General features: G+C 42.3%; 1 protein-coding gene across 2 annotated transcripts in view; it reads right to left on the bottom strand.

Annotated features, from left to right (window-relative positions):
* Positions 1 to 13,999, bottom strand: part of ABHD2 (abhydrolase domain containing 2, acylglycerol lipase) — a 114,084-nt gene that overhangs the window by 42,231 nt on the left and 57,854 nt on the right. For both annotated transcript variants that reach the window (XM_052659481.1, XM_052659482.1), the window contains exon 4: positions 1,683 to 1,858. In XM_052659481.1, coding sequence (XP_052515441.1) covers positions 1,683 to 1,858 — 176 coding nt within the window. The remainder of the gene's footprint in view (positions 1 to 1,682; positions 1,859 to 13,999) is intronic.

The raw sequence follows: 13,999 nt of genomic DNA, 5'->3' as shown, positions 1-13,999 counted from the left end.
AGTAACTGAAATTTTTCAGTTCTATTTTACATAGAACTGAAGGTAAATGGAACAAAATATTAACAATGGTATGCAGGGTGTAGGATTATTCATGATTATTTTCTCATTTTAAAAAAAGTTTCTAAACAATGGTATGCAGGGTGTAGGATTATTGATGATTATTTTCTCATTTTAAAAAAAGTTTCTATGTTATCTACATTTTTTAAAGTGAGTATTTATTCCTTTTGTTGTCAGAAAAAAAATCAAAAAAGGGGGGGAAAAAGGGTTGCTTTCCTTAAAGCATTTCTTGGATGCAAATACTGCTTTCCAGAACTACCTTCATCAATTCTTTCTGGGCACAGGGGTGATAGAAAGACAGAGACAAGTTGGAAAAAAAAAAAATAAAAGTTTTGTCTTTTTCAGCTTTCCACCTCTGTCCTAGAAGGACAGACTGGTTAAATTAAATTTTGTGCTTCAACAGTAGAAGAAGTCAGAGCATTAGATACAAGGGGAAAAAATACTTAACTGGGTTTGGTAGAGAAGTAAATATTTAAAAGCTCAGCTACAAGACCATAAACACCCTGTGAACACCCAACTTATTCTTATTCATTCCTTCTGTGACTGTTTATTGGACTCTGAAGGATTCCAACATTCTAGCAGACAGATAATAAACAACTATACAAATAAGTTTAGAGATTGGCAGGTACCATGAAGAACCTGAGCAAGAAGGTGTGATGGATTTCCTGGGAAGGATCAGAGACCATCCCTATGAGGAGGTGACATCGGAGCGCAGAGCTAAGTGACAAGGAAGCAGTCATGTGAAAGTCTGGGACAAGTATTCCTGTCAGAGGGAACATAAGCTACGTTGTCACTAGCTACTCAGCAGTTCTAAGTGCTTTAAATAACTGAGAGCTATAATAATATACTTACTGGAATTTACCCCTAAATATTTACTGAGCTCCTATTAAAAAAAAAAAAAAAAACCAGGTGCATTTGAATACTATAGAAATCAAAATATTGTTCTCTTCTGGTAGAAACAACATTCAGAGGATGCTGCCATGTAACTCCACTTCCTCAAAAGTCCTCATTGTGAAGCTTTTTAATGCCTGTTTATTGTGCAGCCTGGACGGAACAATGAGAGTTTTATCAGCAGTAGAAACTGCGGTTGTTTCTGAGAAATAGGTGTCCCAGACCCCTGAAAACCTGAGCAGAGGGTACCTGAGAGCCTTTGTTACCTGCTGTTGTCCAACAAAGAAGACTAGCTACACTGCATCTATAAGCTTTGGTTTCCTCATCAGTAAAGTAGGGATAATAAGGCACTGACTCTTTAGGGTGGTTGTGAAGATTAAATGAGATAATAGTATATATGAAACACTGAGACTAGGCCAGCTTCTGTTGCCATTATCAAACCAGAGATCTGATCCTGGGCTCCAAGTTCTTACACAAACCTTTCTATTTCACAAGAGGACTAAAAAACTGTATTCAACAATGCTCTCTGCAGAGCCCTACAAGGCACTCGGCCAGCCCATGCTGGAGCCAGTCCTTGCAGGCGGTAGCTAAGTGAAGCACCTCAGCTGCTGTCCTGTGGGCCCCCTGGATGCGATGGTGACAGTCAGTGGCTTGAGCATTCATACTGAGCTCTCTCAGGGATTAATGTTCACTCCCTGAGTGCTGGCCCAATCCCACAACCTGAACTAGCTTACCTCCCACACAGTGCTCAGCCAAGGGCTCGAAGAGGTCAAAGGTCGAAGTGGCTCCATCAGACATGGTGATGAACTTCCGGTGCCCATATGGGTGTGGCGACCTCACCCTTCCCATCTTCCCATACAAGGCTGTTTGGATGTGTCCACTTTTCCCCCAGATCAATGGTGGGATGTATCTGAGAAAGAAGGAGAGGAGAGGTCAATTTTCCCACACTCTTGGAATAATGCTCTAAAAAACTCTTTCCCCTACCCCCGGCAAATTCTGTCCACTAAGCACAAACAGGATATTTTTTTCAACCTTACATCCAGGCCATGATTTACTCCTTTTCCCACTGATGCATCAGATTAGCTTTAGAAATCAACCAGGACATGCTCATATAGACAGGATTTCAAATTGAAGGTGTTAATTAATTCAACATGGGTTATTTCCATAATGTAGAACAGAAAGAAAGCAACTAGTACATTTTGAACACATGCTACTTGACAGGGTTAGCCTCATTATCAACTGAGCTAATGTATATAAAATAGCTAGCAGGCGCCTACGCACACTAAATGCTCACTTCTTTGCCTTCCCCTAATAAGGCAGTCACAGCTGCAGGGGTGACCCCATGAACACAAACCTGCTGCCTTTATTAAACCGGCAAGGGCTGCAAAGGCTCCTGAGAGTCTGTCGAGTGCCTTGTGCGTGTCTGTGTGTGTTGGGGGGGCAGCACTGTATGCTTCGGAGAATGTGCTGGAAGGGCAGAGCAATGTAAATATTTGTTGGATTAATGAAGGATAAAGTCTTGTTAGCACAAGCAAGGCACGGCACCACTCTAACAACTGTCCTTCGTGAAAACACAGAGTGACTCTGGTCGTCAGAGGGAAGTGCAAAAACCACAAACTAGTTAATTATTGGGAAAAACAAGGTGCTCCAAGTTACAATTAAGAAATGATTACAGTTCACAATCACAGTTTGCAAGATGATCCCATCTCCTGAAACTGCTATCTGTTTCTCTTCTTTGGCTTTGAGCCCCAGCTTGATGGTCAAGCAGGATTTGGTACTGACGTCAATCCATCTCCGTAGCGTATCACAGTGGTGAACATTTTGTTAAGAATTTACCTTAATGTTTGTTTGCCGATTTAAGACCATCTTTTTTATCAGACCAGATGATCCTAGATCCTCTCCTTAAACCAGATTTACTCTTTTTTTTTTTTCCTGGTAATTCATTAACTGTTAATTAATTCATCACAAGGTTTAAGAGAAGGGAAGTTATCACCTTAAGTAAGCCAGTTCCCAGACATGCTTCTTTTGTGGGGGCAGGGAGGACAAGAAAGAGTATTTTAAGACCTAAGGACATGAAATCACTTGCCAATGTTACACCACAGGTGCAAATCTCAGTGCAGAGGGCATGGCCTTTGGAAAGCAGGCAGAAGCATTTATAAGAGATGAGCGGATTATAACAGCAACAGAAAGCAAGCCTATAAAAATAGTCAATTGGACAGTTGAATACTATACAAGATTTAGATAATAGAATTTATGAAGGGTTTCACACTACTTAGGGGCTTCCCAGGTGACTCGGTGATAAAGCATCCACCTGCAGTGCAGGAGACCTGGAGACCTGGGTTCAAACCCTGGGTTGGGAAGATCACCTGAAGTAGGAAATAGCAACCCATTCCAGTATTCTTGCCTAGGAGAGAGATCCTGTGGACAGAGGAGACTGGCAGTGGGTTGCTAAATAGTCAGACATGACTAAGCAGCTAAACAATAAAAACCATAAGCAGCTAAACAATACAAACCCTGTTGAAAAATGATGAGGATGACCGTCAGACTACTAAATTGGACGATAAATTGTGCATAGGGGTGGGAGAGTGGTCCAAGAAACTAAACTTCCAATTGCTCCTGGAGGAAAAGTTGGGAGAAAATTTTGTTTATAATGTAAATTAAAAATGGAAATGTTCTGAGGTTAAAAATGTCAGAAGAATGGGTTAAATTTCATACACTTATTTTCTGATCTTGTTTGGAATAAAAAATCTTCTTTGTTTGGAATACAATATAATCTTAGAGAAGATGACAAAAGAATAAAATTTCCATTTGGCTAGTCACAGATTTCCTGTATAATCACGACACATGTGATGACCCTGAGGCCATGCTCCAGATTCGAGGTCCTGTCAGCACCTCTGAATCTTGGCATCTGCCTCCCTCAAGTGGCCCCTTGGCTTCTAGTCTTGTTCCTGCTGACTCTGGCATCCCCCAACCAGTGGAGGGATAACTAACACATAACCCTGGCCACAGTCCTCCACTGCGTGAGCCCCAGGAGCTTGGCTTAGGAGGCCCACCACACTCTGGTGCCTGCCCACCTTTTCTGCCTAAGCTCCAAAAAACCTGAACCGCCAGCCCAGCTCCACCCAGGAGCTATTTTTATCCCAACTACCTTTGCTCAGGCTGTTTCTTCTGCCTGGAATGCTCTCTCCTTCTCTCTTTTAAATAATTATTCATTTAAAAAATTATATTTATTTATTTTTGGCTGCGTTGGGTCTCAGTCGCCCCAAGCAGGCTCTTTGTCGCGGTGTTTGGGCTTCTCTCTAGTTGTGGTTTTTGTAGTAGCTGTGGCACGCGGGCTTAGTAGCCCTGTGGCGTGTGGGGTCTTAGTTCCCGGACCAGGGGTTGAACCCACGTCTCCTGCATTGGAAGTCCCTCTTTCTCTCTTTTTACATCCAATTTTTTCTCCTACCCAGATACTACCTGTATCTCAAGAGTCACTTCCAATCAGATTGTTGGGGGAGCTGCCTCTTCTCTGCGCCCCCCAGCAAAGCACCCTGCAACATAACTCCATTCCGGCACTCCTGAGGCTTCATTAAAATACACTCTTTTCAAGAACACTCCTGCTTGCCACCTGCAGGAGCCAGGCTCATTCTCCCGTGTCTGTCCTCACGGCACTACACACACACTAAACATGTAGAGAGGACTTGCGGATGAAGAGTATAGACCCACTGGTGTGAAAAGTGAAAGTCGCTCAGTCGTGTCCGACTCTTTGCAACCCCCTGGACTATATAGTCCATGGAATTCTCTAGGCCAGAATACTGCAGTGAGTAGCCTTTCCCTTCTCCAAGGGAATCTTCCCAACCCAGGAATCAAACCAGGGTCTCCTGCATTATAGGTGGATTCTTTACCAGCTGAGCCACAAGGGAAGCCCTCAGAAAAGATAAAGATATGATTAAAATATCATATGCATCAGAATAACGTGACCTTGGCTGTGGCATGATTGGTTTGGCTGCTGATCTCTTTTGAGGCTACTTAGCACTGTTCTCAGACTGGGTTGGGATGAAATTCTCAAGTCGTGTGTGTATATGTGCATGCGTGTGTGTGTATGAGAATAAGCGACTGCCTCAGGGTCATCTGGAACCTTCAGTGTAAAGTCAACTGTGCACAGAGAAGGTTTCATAATCTATCATTTTATGACACTACCACCTACTGATGAAACACTGTCTTTAATTAACTTCACGGTAACACAACACGAGGGCTTACGAAATTGAGTTTCTGCATAGCATTTACTGTAGTGGAGCTTTACTGTGTGTTTCTGTTTGTTTATATAACCAATCCACAGATCATAAGAAAAACATTTAGAAATGAAAAGCTAGAATAGGTGCCTCGTTACATGGTTTAGCTCAGTGAAGAAATCTGGACCGAAACAACGGAACATTTGAAATGTGTACGAATATGGAAACATTTAAGAAATGCTGCTGAAATAATACATGGAGGAATATGTTTTACTCTAACTACCTATGGGATAGTTCATCCGAAAATACGGCTGCCAATAATTCTACCTATTTCTGTCCCCGAAAGCCACTCTTCCCATTAGGAGCTAGAAACGTCTGCACACGCTGTGAGTCCAGGCGGGCCTGTGATTTGTTTGGACCGGTAGAATGTGGTGGGAGGTCTTCTGCCCAGATCTGGGCCTGGCCCTTAAGGAATCTGGCAGCTTCTTCTTGTACCTCCTTGGAAGCCTGGTGCTATGTAATAAAGAGGGGCTTCCCTGGTGGCTCAGACAGTAAAGAATTCACCTGCAATTCAGGAGACACAGGTTCGATCCCTGGGTCAGGAGGGTCCCTGGGAGAAGAGAATGGCAACCCACTCCAGCATTCTTGCTTGGAGAATTCCATGGACGGAGGAGCCTGGCAGGCTACAGCCCACGGGGTCACAAAGAGTCAGATGTAACTAAGCGACTAAGCACAGCATATGCAATAAAGAAGCCGGGCCTTGACTACACAGTGATGTGGGGAAATACGGAGGGGGCCGAGAGGATGAGAAATAAAACCTAGAGCTTGGGACTTCCCTGGTGGTCCAGTGGCTAAGAATCAACCTTCCAATGCAGTGGCCTTGGGTTCGATCCTGGGTTGGGCAACAGAGATACCACGAGCCACAGGGCAACTAAGCCTGAGAGCCACAACTAGGATCCATGGAAGCCAGAAATAAATAAATTTTTAAAAAAACACACACGAGAGCTATGTGCATTTTAAATGTTATTGTATCACCAAACTGCCTTCCCCAAAAGAGGGACAAATTTACATTCCCATCAATTGTGTATGAAAGTACCTGTCTTCTTCACTCTCATCAATAATTGGTGTTATCAATCTTTCACATTTTGGCTACTCTGATAGGCAAAAAAAGGATATTTCACTTCAATTTGTGTTTCTTAAGGTTGATCCAATCTATGGCCAAAAGTTTCTTATTTGAATTTGCATTTCCTTGATTCATATGCTTATTAGCAATTTGTATTTCTTTTCTGGGAACTGTCTATTCATATCCTTCATCCATTTTCTATCATACTTTTCTTTTTTCCTTTTTATCATCCCTACATTAAGTCATTATATATATTATATTTTGCAACGGTTTTCTCCCAGTCTATCCCATTTATATGTGTGTGCGTGTGTTAATTAACTTCACAAGCATGTGCTAAGCACCTACTACAGTCATCATGAGGTGACTCTCACAGCCATGGCTTGGGATGACCAGAGGCAGAAAGGAGAGCTGTAAGGCCCAAGCCCCACCATCCCCACCCACCGCCCTGCCCTTTATGGAGGGGTTGGGGGAGGAGAGCTAGTGTGGAAGTGGGAAAGGACTAGTCTGGGATCTTAACACCTGGAAACATCTCCTTTTTTCTTTTAACTACCATGTACTGTATTGCATATTTTAATTTTGTCTTTCACCTTATATAAATTTTGTGTGTTGTGGTTAAATCTGTTAATTTTCTGTTAAAAGCTTTGTGTTTTGCATTTTGTTTAGAAAGAAACTATTCCAACACCCAATTATAAGTATATTCCCAAAACTTCTTTCTGTTATTCCTATAGTTTTTAAAAATGTATTACTCTTTTAAATCCACTTATTTTTGAAAATGATGTGAAGATTTCATTTTTTTTTCCTGACAGCTAATTGTCTTTACACCATAAATGGCCCATCCTTTCCCTACTGTTTTTGACTGTCATTTTATATATATACCAAGTTCTCAATGAAATATTTGGATTTGTTTCTGCATTTTCTATTCTGGTTCATCGATTTCTTTGTCTATTCTTGTGCCAATATGGTATCCCTTTAATTAACATAGCTTTATGGAGTATTTGGAGAGTTGATAGTACAGGCCTACCTCACTCAACATTTTCTTGGCAGACTTTTGGCATTTTAGTTTCCAGATGAACTATAGGATTAGCTTGCTCTATGAAAAATTTAGGATTTTAAAATTGAAAACACACCAAACACATACTACTTTGGGAAGAATTGACATCTTTACAGTTTGACTTGCCTCATTCAAAAACATGGTGTATCTCTCCATTATTCAGGTATTTATTGTCTTATAGTAAAACTTTTATAGCTTGCTTCATGTTTCAATACTGAGTTTTCACTATACAAATTTGCATTCATATCTACATTTTTAAAAGTTACTCTCAACAGTTAGCATCTGGGCATGTTTTCCTCCTGACTCCCAGGAAGCTGAAGTGATGTCTTCTACTTCTTTACTTATCTAGATGGTATTTTGTCCAATGTCGTGCTGTGGTCAGTGGTTAATGAATCCTGTTACTAAGAAAGAAGTTGGAAGACCACAATAAAATCTAGAGGCCAGTATGTCTTTATCTTCTGAACATACTTATAATCAACATCTGGCTATACTAACAGAATTGCCCAAAGGAAAAGCACTCAAGGGACAATTTAGACCTCCCTCCCACCCACATCCCTCCTGACAGGCACACACACAAACACACCACCTTTGGGCAGATGGAGTTCACATGAACAAGGACAGATGGTTGCTGGGCTGTTTATAAGACAGTTGGAAAAAAAGCTGACTAATGCTCATCTTTGCCCTAAATCTGTGGGTGACCAATTCTTCCTTATGGGACTTGGGTCCCTTGGATGTATTAATAGATCAAACCACTTTATAGCTATGGGACCTAGACTTAGCTATTATTCCCTTTGATTCTCTCCAGCACCTCTCTACCAAGTTGGCTCCAGGCTTGGCACACAACAGATGTTCAGGATATGTTGTCTGAGATTAACTCCCCCACCAAGTCTTTCCCAGTGAACCAAATGCCCATTAGCAGTTACTTCTTGGGGTTTTATTTTTGTATCAAACAGGATACTTTGGTTAAAGCAACAACCCAGCCCCGACTAACTTAACTCCTCTTATGTTAGAGGGATGCTGGGATGTTCCCCCAAATGGACGAGAGGCCGGAGCAGGCTTGAAGAGCGCAGATCCAGGAAGGAAACCAGGGGGCTGCTCAAGCAATGTGCTCTTTACACAGTCAGCAGTATCACTCCCTGCAAAGAGCCAATGTCCCCGGAGGGAGACGCCTAGAAGCACGGAATTTCAGAGTGGGTGGGCAGGGCACCTTGAATTACTACTTATGTGCATTGTGAGAGAAGAACGTCCCCCCAAAGGAAATGTGTGTGCCCTTGGAGAGGAGGCATGGACGCTGGGTGGCAGAAAAGTGACAAACATCATTTTCAAGGCTTTTAGCTGGACTTGTCTTTGCTTCAGGAGCTTTTTTTCAGGGACTTCCCTGGTGGTCAAGTGGTTAAGACTTTGCTTTCCAATGTAGGGGACATATGCTCCATCCCTGGTTGGGGAACTAAGATCCCACATGCCACGGGGCAACTAAGCCCATGCGCCCCAACTACTGAGCCTGCCTGCTCTGGAGCCCACACACCACAAGAGACACAATCAAATAAATAATATTAAAAAGGAGGCTTTTTCAGTGCCCCTGACACCCCACAGCCCCCATCAAACCACAATGCTTCTTCTAGTTCTCCCAAAGTCTCCCCTTTCTCTTTGTTCCTGTTCCCCAAACCTGGTCCCAACTCAGTATTTTCCCATTATTTTCAAATGTATCTACTTTGAAGTATCTGCTTCACTTATGACATAGCATAGCTCAGAAACAGGCAACTTGCTCAAGTGTGTTTTTTCCCACACACACCTGTCTTTATAAAAGCAAGTATCATATATATAAAGTTGGTGTTGTTTTCTTTAAAGGAGACATCAAGTAGAGTTTTTATGACTCCTGGTCAGTGATTTTACTGGCCTTAAATTAATACATGTTACATAACCCGTCATTTTGCCCCCACTATCTTTTGCCGGGATTCCCTAGTAGCTCAGCTGGTAAAGAATCTGCCTGCAATGCAGGAGACCCCGGTTCGATTCCTGGGTGGGGAAGATATGTTGGAGAAGGGATAGGCTATCCACTCCAGTATTCTTGGGCTTCCCTTGTGATTCAGCTGGTAAAGAATCTGCCTGCAGTGCGGAAGACCTGGGTTCAATCCCTGGGTTGGGAAGATCCTCTGGAGAAAGGAATGGCTACCCACTCCAGTATTGTGGCTTAGAGAATTCCATGGACTGTATAGTCCATGGGGTCCCAAAGAGTTGGACACAACTGAGTGACTTTCACTTTCATCTTTTTGACATAAAATCCACACAACATGGGATTAACCACCTCAAAGTCTATAATTCAGTGGCATTCAGTACATTCACAACATTGTGGAATTATCACCTTTCCCTAGTTTCAGAACACTTCACCACTCCATAAGGAAAGGCTACACCCGTTACATAATCACTTCCTCCCCTCCCCCTGCCCCTGGCAACCACTTCTCTATCTGCTTTCTGTCTCTATGGATTTGTACAGTCTGGATATTTCACATAAATGGAACCATACAATATGTGATTTTTTGTCTTGTGACTTTTCACCTACATTATGTTTTCGAGGCTAATTCATGTTGTAGTATGTGTCAGCACTTCATTCTTTTTATGGCTGAATAGTATTTCATTGCATGGATATATCACACTTTGCTTATCCATTCATCTGTTGATGTATACTTGGATTATTTCCACCTTGTGTCTATCATGAACAGTGCTGATATGAATATTTGTGTACCAGTTTTTGACTGAATACCTGTTTCTAATTCTTTGGGGAAATACCAAGGAGTGGTATTTCTGGGTCATCTGGTAATTGCGTGCTTAACTTTCTGAGGAACCTCCAAACTGTTTTCCATGGCAGCTGAAACACTTTTACATTCCCATCAACAACATACAAGGGTTCCAATTTCTCCACATCCTTGCCAACACCTGTTATTTTCCATGAGAAAAATTATTACAGCCGCCCTAGTGGGTATGAAGTGGCATCTCCTGTGGTCTGATTTGCATTTCCCTAATGATTAATGGCACTGAAAAGCCCTACCATTTTGACTCCAGGCTATTTCCTTCCACTCCATCTCTGCTTCTATCTCTATCTCTAATATTAATCATAATTTGGCTACTACCAGTAGAAAGAATCAAATCAGAGTAAAATTGGTAACAGTTAAAATGGCATGTGGTATAATTTAGTATTATGTTGGATACTACATTATGCTGAAGCTGAAACTCGAATACTTTGGCCACCTGATGTGAAGAGCTGACTCACTGGAAAAGATTCTGATGCTGGGAAAGACTGAGGGTAGGAGGGGGTGAAAGAGGATGAGATGGTTAGATAGCATCACCTACTCAATGGACATTAATTTGAGCAAACTCTGGGAGACAGTGGAGGACACAGAAGCCTGATGTGCTGTAGTTCACGGAGTCGCAGAGTGGGACATGACTTAGTGACTAAACAACAACAATTATTTTGCATTGTCTAAATTTTGACAAAAGAACCCATTTTCATAAAAGCATTTAGACTTGCAAAATTTAACCTAGAGAATTGGTCTTGATGAAAAGCCACAAGAGAGCTTTCTATAGAGGAAGCTATGGTCAGTAACACATAATATGAACAAAAAACTGAATCCAAGCTTTGTAGTAAAAGTTAAATGGAAAATAAACCTGACGGAGATCAAATTCAATTGTATTATATTTTTAAAAATCAACATGAAACCAAACTGGTTCGGTAGAATTTGTTCCTAAAGATAGGTTCTCTAAAATTCTTTCATGGTAACGTAACTCTGATGAAAGTACTTGCATTTAAAATGTCCTTGGGTTCAACCTCTGCTGAGCCTTCTCCCTGTGGGAGTGCAGGTGGTTAGAACCCAACTAGAGGTCCTTCTTCCCAGCTCGATCCAGACAAGACCAGAACCACCAAAGTAGATGATATGAACTGAAAAGTAAGGAGGCAGTGAAGACAAGATCCCCAGTGCAGGGTCCACTTGGGGGCCGTGGAGATCCGTGGGAGTCATAGGAGAAGTCTTGCTTCTCCGCCATCATAAGGAAGTAGGAAGGTCAGTGATTTCACAGAGAAAAAGGAAGCGGGAGGGAAGAGTCACCAGACTCTAATTATCTGCAAGAATGAGATATCTGTGGAGACAGAGGTCTGGAAGCTTACTAGAGCAAAGAAACATCACCAGGACTGAAACCCTCCATGACTTTAGGCACATTAAGGATCCTCCCCCCCAAGGCTTTTCCAAAGGAGTCAGGAATATCTTTGGTTCCATCACCACATTTATTTCCTGCTTTCAACGCAGAACATTTCATTTACTTACAGCACTTCACAATTTGTCAAAATCTTTTCTGTACAGGATTTCACTTGCCTTTTAAAATTTTATTCTTAAGAATAATTGTAACTGTTTTTTTATTTATGTTATCACAGGGCTGTTTGTTATTAAAAAAAAAAAGTTGGTTTTTTTTTTTTTTTGGTCATGCGGTATGTGGGATTTTTTTCTTCCCTGACCAGGGACTGAACACATGCCCCTTGCATTGAAAGCACCACAAGACTGCCAGGGAAGTCCCAAATGAAATAATTTTTAAAAATTAAAGTATAGTTGATTTACAATGTTGTGTTAGTTTCTGCTGTACAGCCAAGTGATTCAGTTACACACATATATATGTATTATTTTTCATACTGCTTTCCATTATGCTTTATTACAGGATATTGAATAGAGTTCCCTGTGCTGCACAGTCCGATCTTGTTTTCGTTTGCCTTTGATACCAAGTTTGTGCAATGGGTCGCTGTTGTCAACCATGGGGACCCTGATGCCCAGAGTTTAGCCATGGTCACTGTGCTAATCAAGGGCAGAGTCGGGACTTCGACTGAGACCTTGATCCACTGTGTCTAGTGCTGATCTGGATGATAAAACAGGCACGATGATGAAAAAGAGATATTTTCATTCCAGATACTCCTATGATTCTTTTAGTCATCCTTTAAAAATATTACAGTTATCGAGAACTAGTGCAAATGAACCTTAACATATCTTAGTCAACAGGCACTCTCTAGCTTTAAAAATACATCAAATTAGCATATGCGTATTCCAGAATTGTCGGTTTTTAAGGCTATGGCCAATCAGGGGCTTCTTAGCAACACGGGGAGCCCTGGTAGCTACTCCTGATATAAATCCACTTATTGAGTCAGAAGCTGGCGACACCCAGGAGAAAGGACAAAGGCTCGGACCACATGCTGGGTCTTCGGAGAGTGCAAGTCATGGCAAAGGGGTCATTCCGAAGTGATCCCTCCTGTTTCAACTTTGCTCTCTCCTCCGCAGGCCATTCTGTTAGTGTAGTGGGGTCACGTCTCACCAGTAGTCTGATTTTCAAATTAAACGTTCAAAGCACCAGCTAAAGTCAAATCACCTTCTGAATACCCTACAGGCAGGAAGACACTGCTTGTCCATGAAGTCCAAGCAGCTCTCGTCCAGTGCCGGGCGGGTGGCTGGGACGGCATTAACGCAGATGGCCCTGGTGACCTGAGGTTAGGGTTGTGTTGTGAAACCAGGAAATCCCAAATGTTTAAACGCAAGGACATAGCATGATGCTCCTCCCTTGCAGGAGAAGCACACAGGCCCTGCCACTGCTGGTGGGGCTGTGAAGCTCCCAACCTACACAAGATGGGGCTGAGTGCGTCTGAGTAAAGATGTCTGCGGGACCAGCACAAAGGAAGAGTGTGTGTGTGTGTGTGTGTGTGTGTGTGTGTGTGTGTGTGTGTGTAAGTGTCTGTCGTTCTTGATATAAAGAGCTGAATCTACGCAAGTTGAGTTATTGGACTGGCCAAAAAGTTAGTTCAGTTTTAAGTAAAAATAAAATACATACTTTTTCATGTACACCAAGAACTGTATTGAACAACATATTCACTATCTGAATGAATTTTTTGGCCAACCCAATATATATGATACAACTCCAACTGAAGAATAGAAAGCATATTGGAGTAATAATTTACATATTGCAAACAACATTTTTTTTTTTAAAGTAGTAATTCTGTTTGAGCACACTCAGTTGCTAGGTCATGTCTGACTCTGTCAGCCTATGGACTGTAGCCTGCCAGGGGGCTACACTGTCCATGGGGTTCTCCAGGCAAGAATACTGGAGTGGGTTTCCATTTCTTCCTCCAGGGGATCTTCCCGACCCGGGGATAGAACCTGTATCTCCTGTATTGCAGGCAGATTCTCTACCACTGAGCCACCTGGGAAGCAGTAACTTAGTTTACTCCCTGCCTAAGTTCCAGACACTGAGCAGATCTGTCTGCAGGATTCTCCCAGGCATCCACGGTCACCTCGGGGATTCACCTAGAACTTGCTCTTTAGGTTTAAAGGGTCATCTGTGATGACCTAGAGGGGTGGGATGGGATGGGGGTAGGTGGGAGGTAGCTCAAGAGGGAAGGGATTATATGTATACATAAAGCTGATTCATTTTATTGTACAGCAGAAACTAGCACAGCATTTTAAAGCAATTATACTCCAATTCAAAAAAAAAAAGGTCATTTGGTAAAATGAACGACACCTTCTCAAGGGTTGGTGACTTTTGAATGTCAGCATCTGTGAACACAGCACTTGGCTGGAGGCCCAACCCGTCCATGGCCCTGACTGCGTTCCCAACCCAGCGGCTCACTCCACAGACTCC

The sequence above is a fragment of the Budorcas taxicolor genome, chromosome 21, assembly GCF_023091745.1.
Source record: "Budorcas taxicolor isolate Tak-1 chromosome 21, Takin1.1, whole genome shotgun sequence".
NCBI lineage: Eukaryota > Metazoa > Chordata > Mammalia > Artiodactyla > Bovidae > Budorcas > Budorcas taxicolor.
The sequence above is the reverse complement of the archived record's forward strand: the minus strand, read 5'-3'. Positions and strand labels throughout refer to the sequence as shown.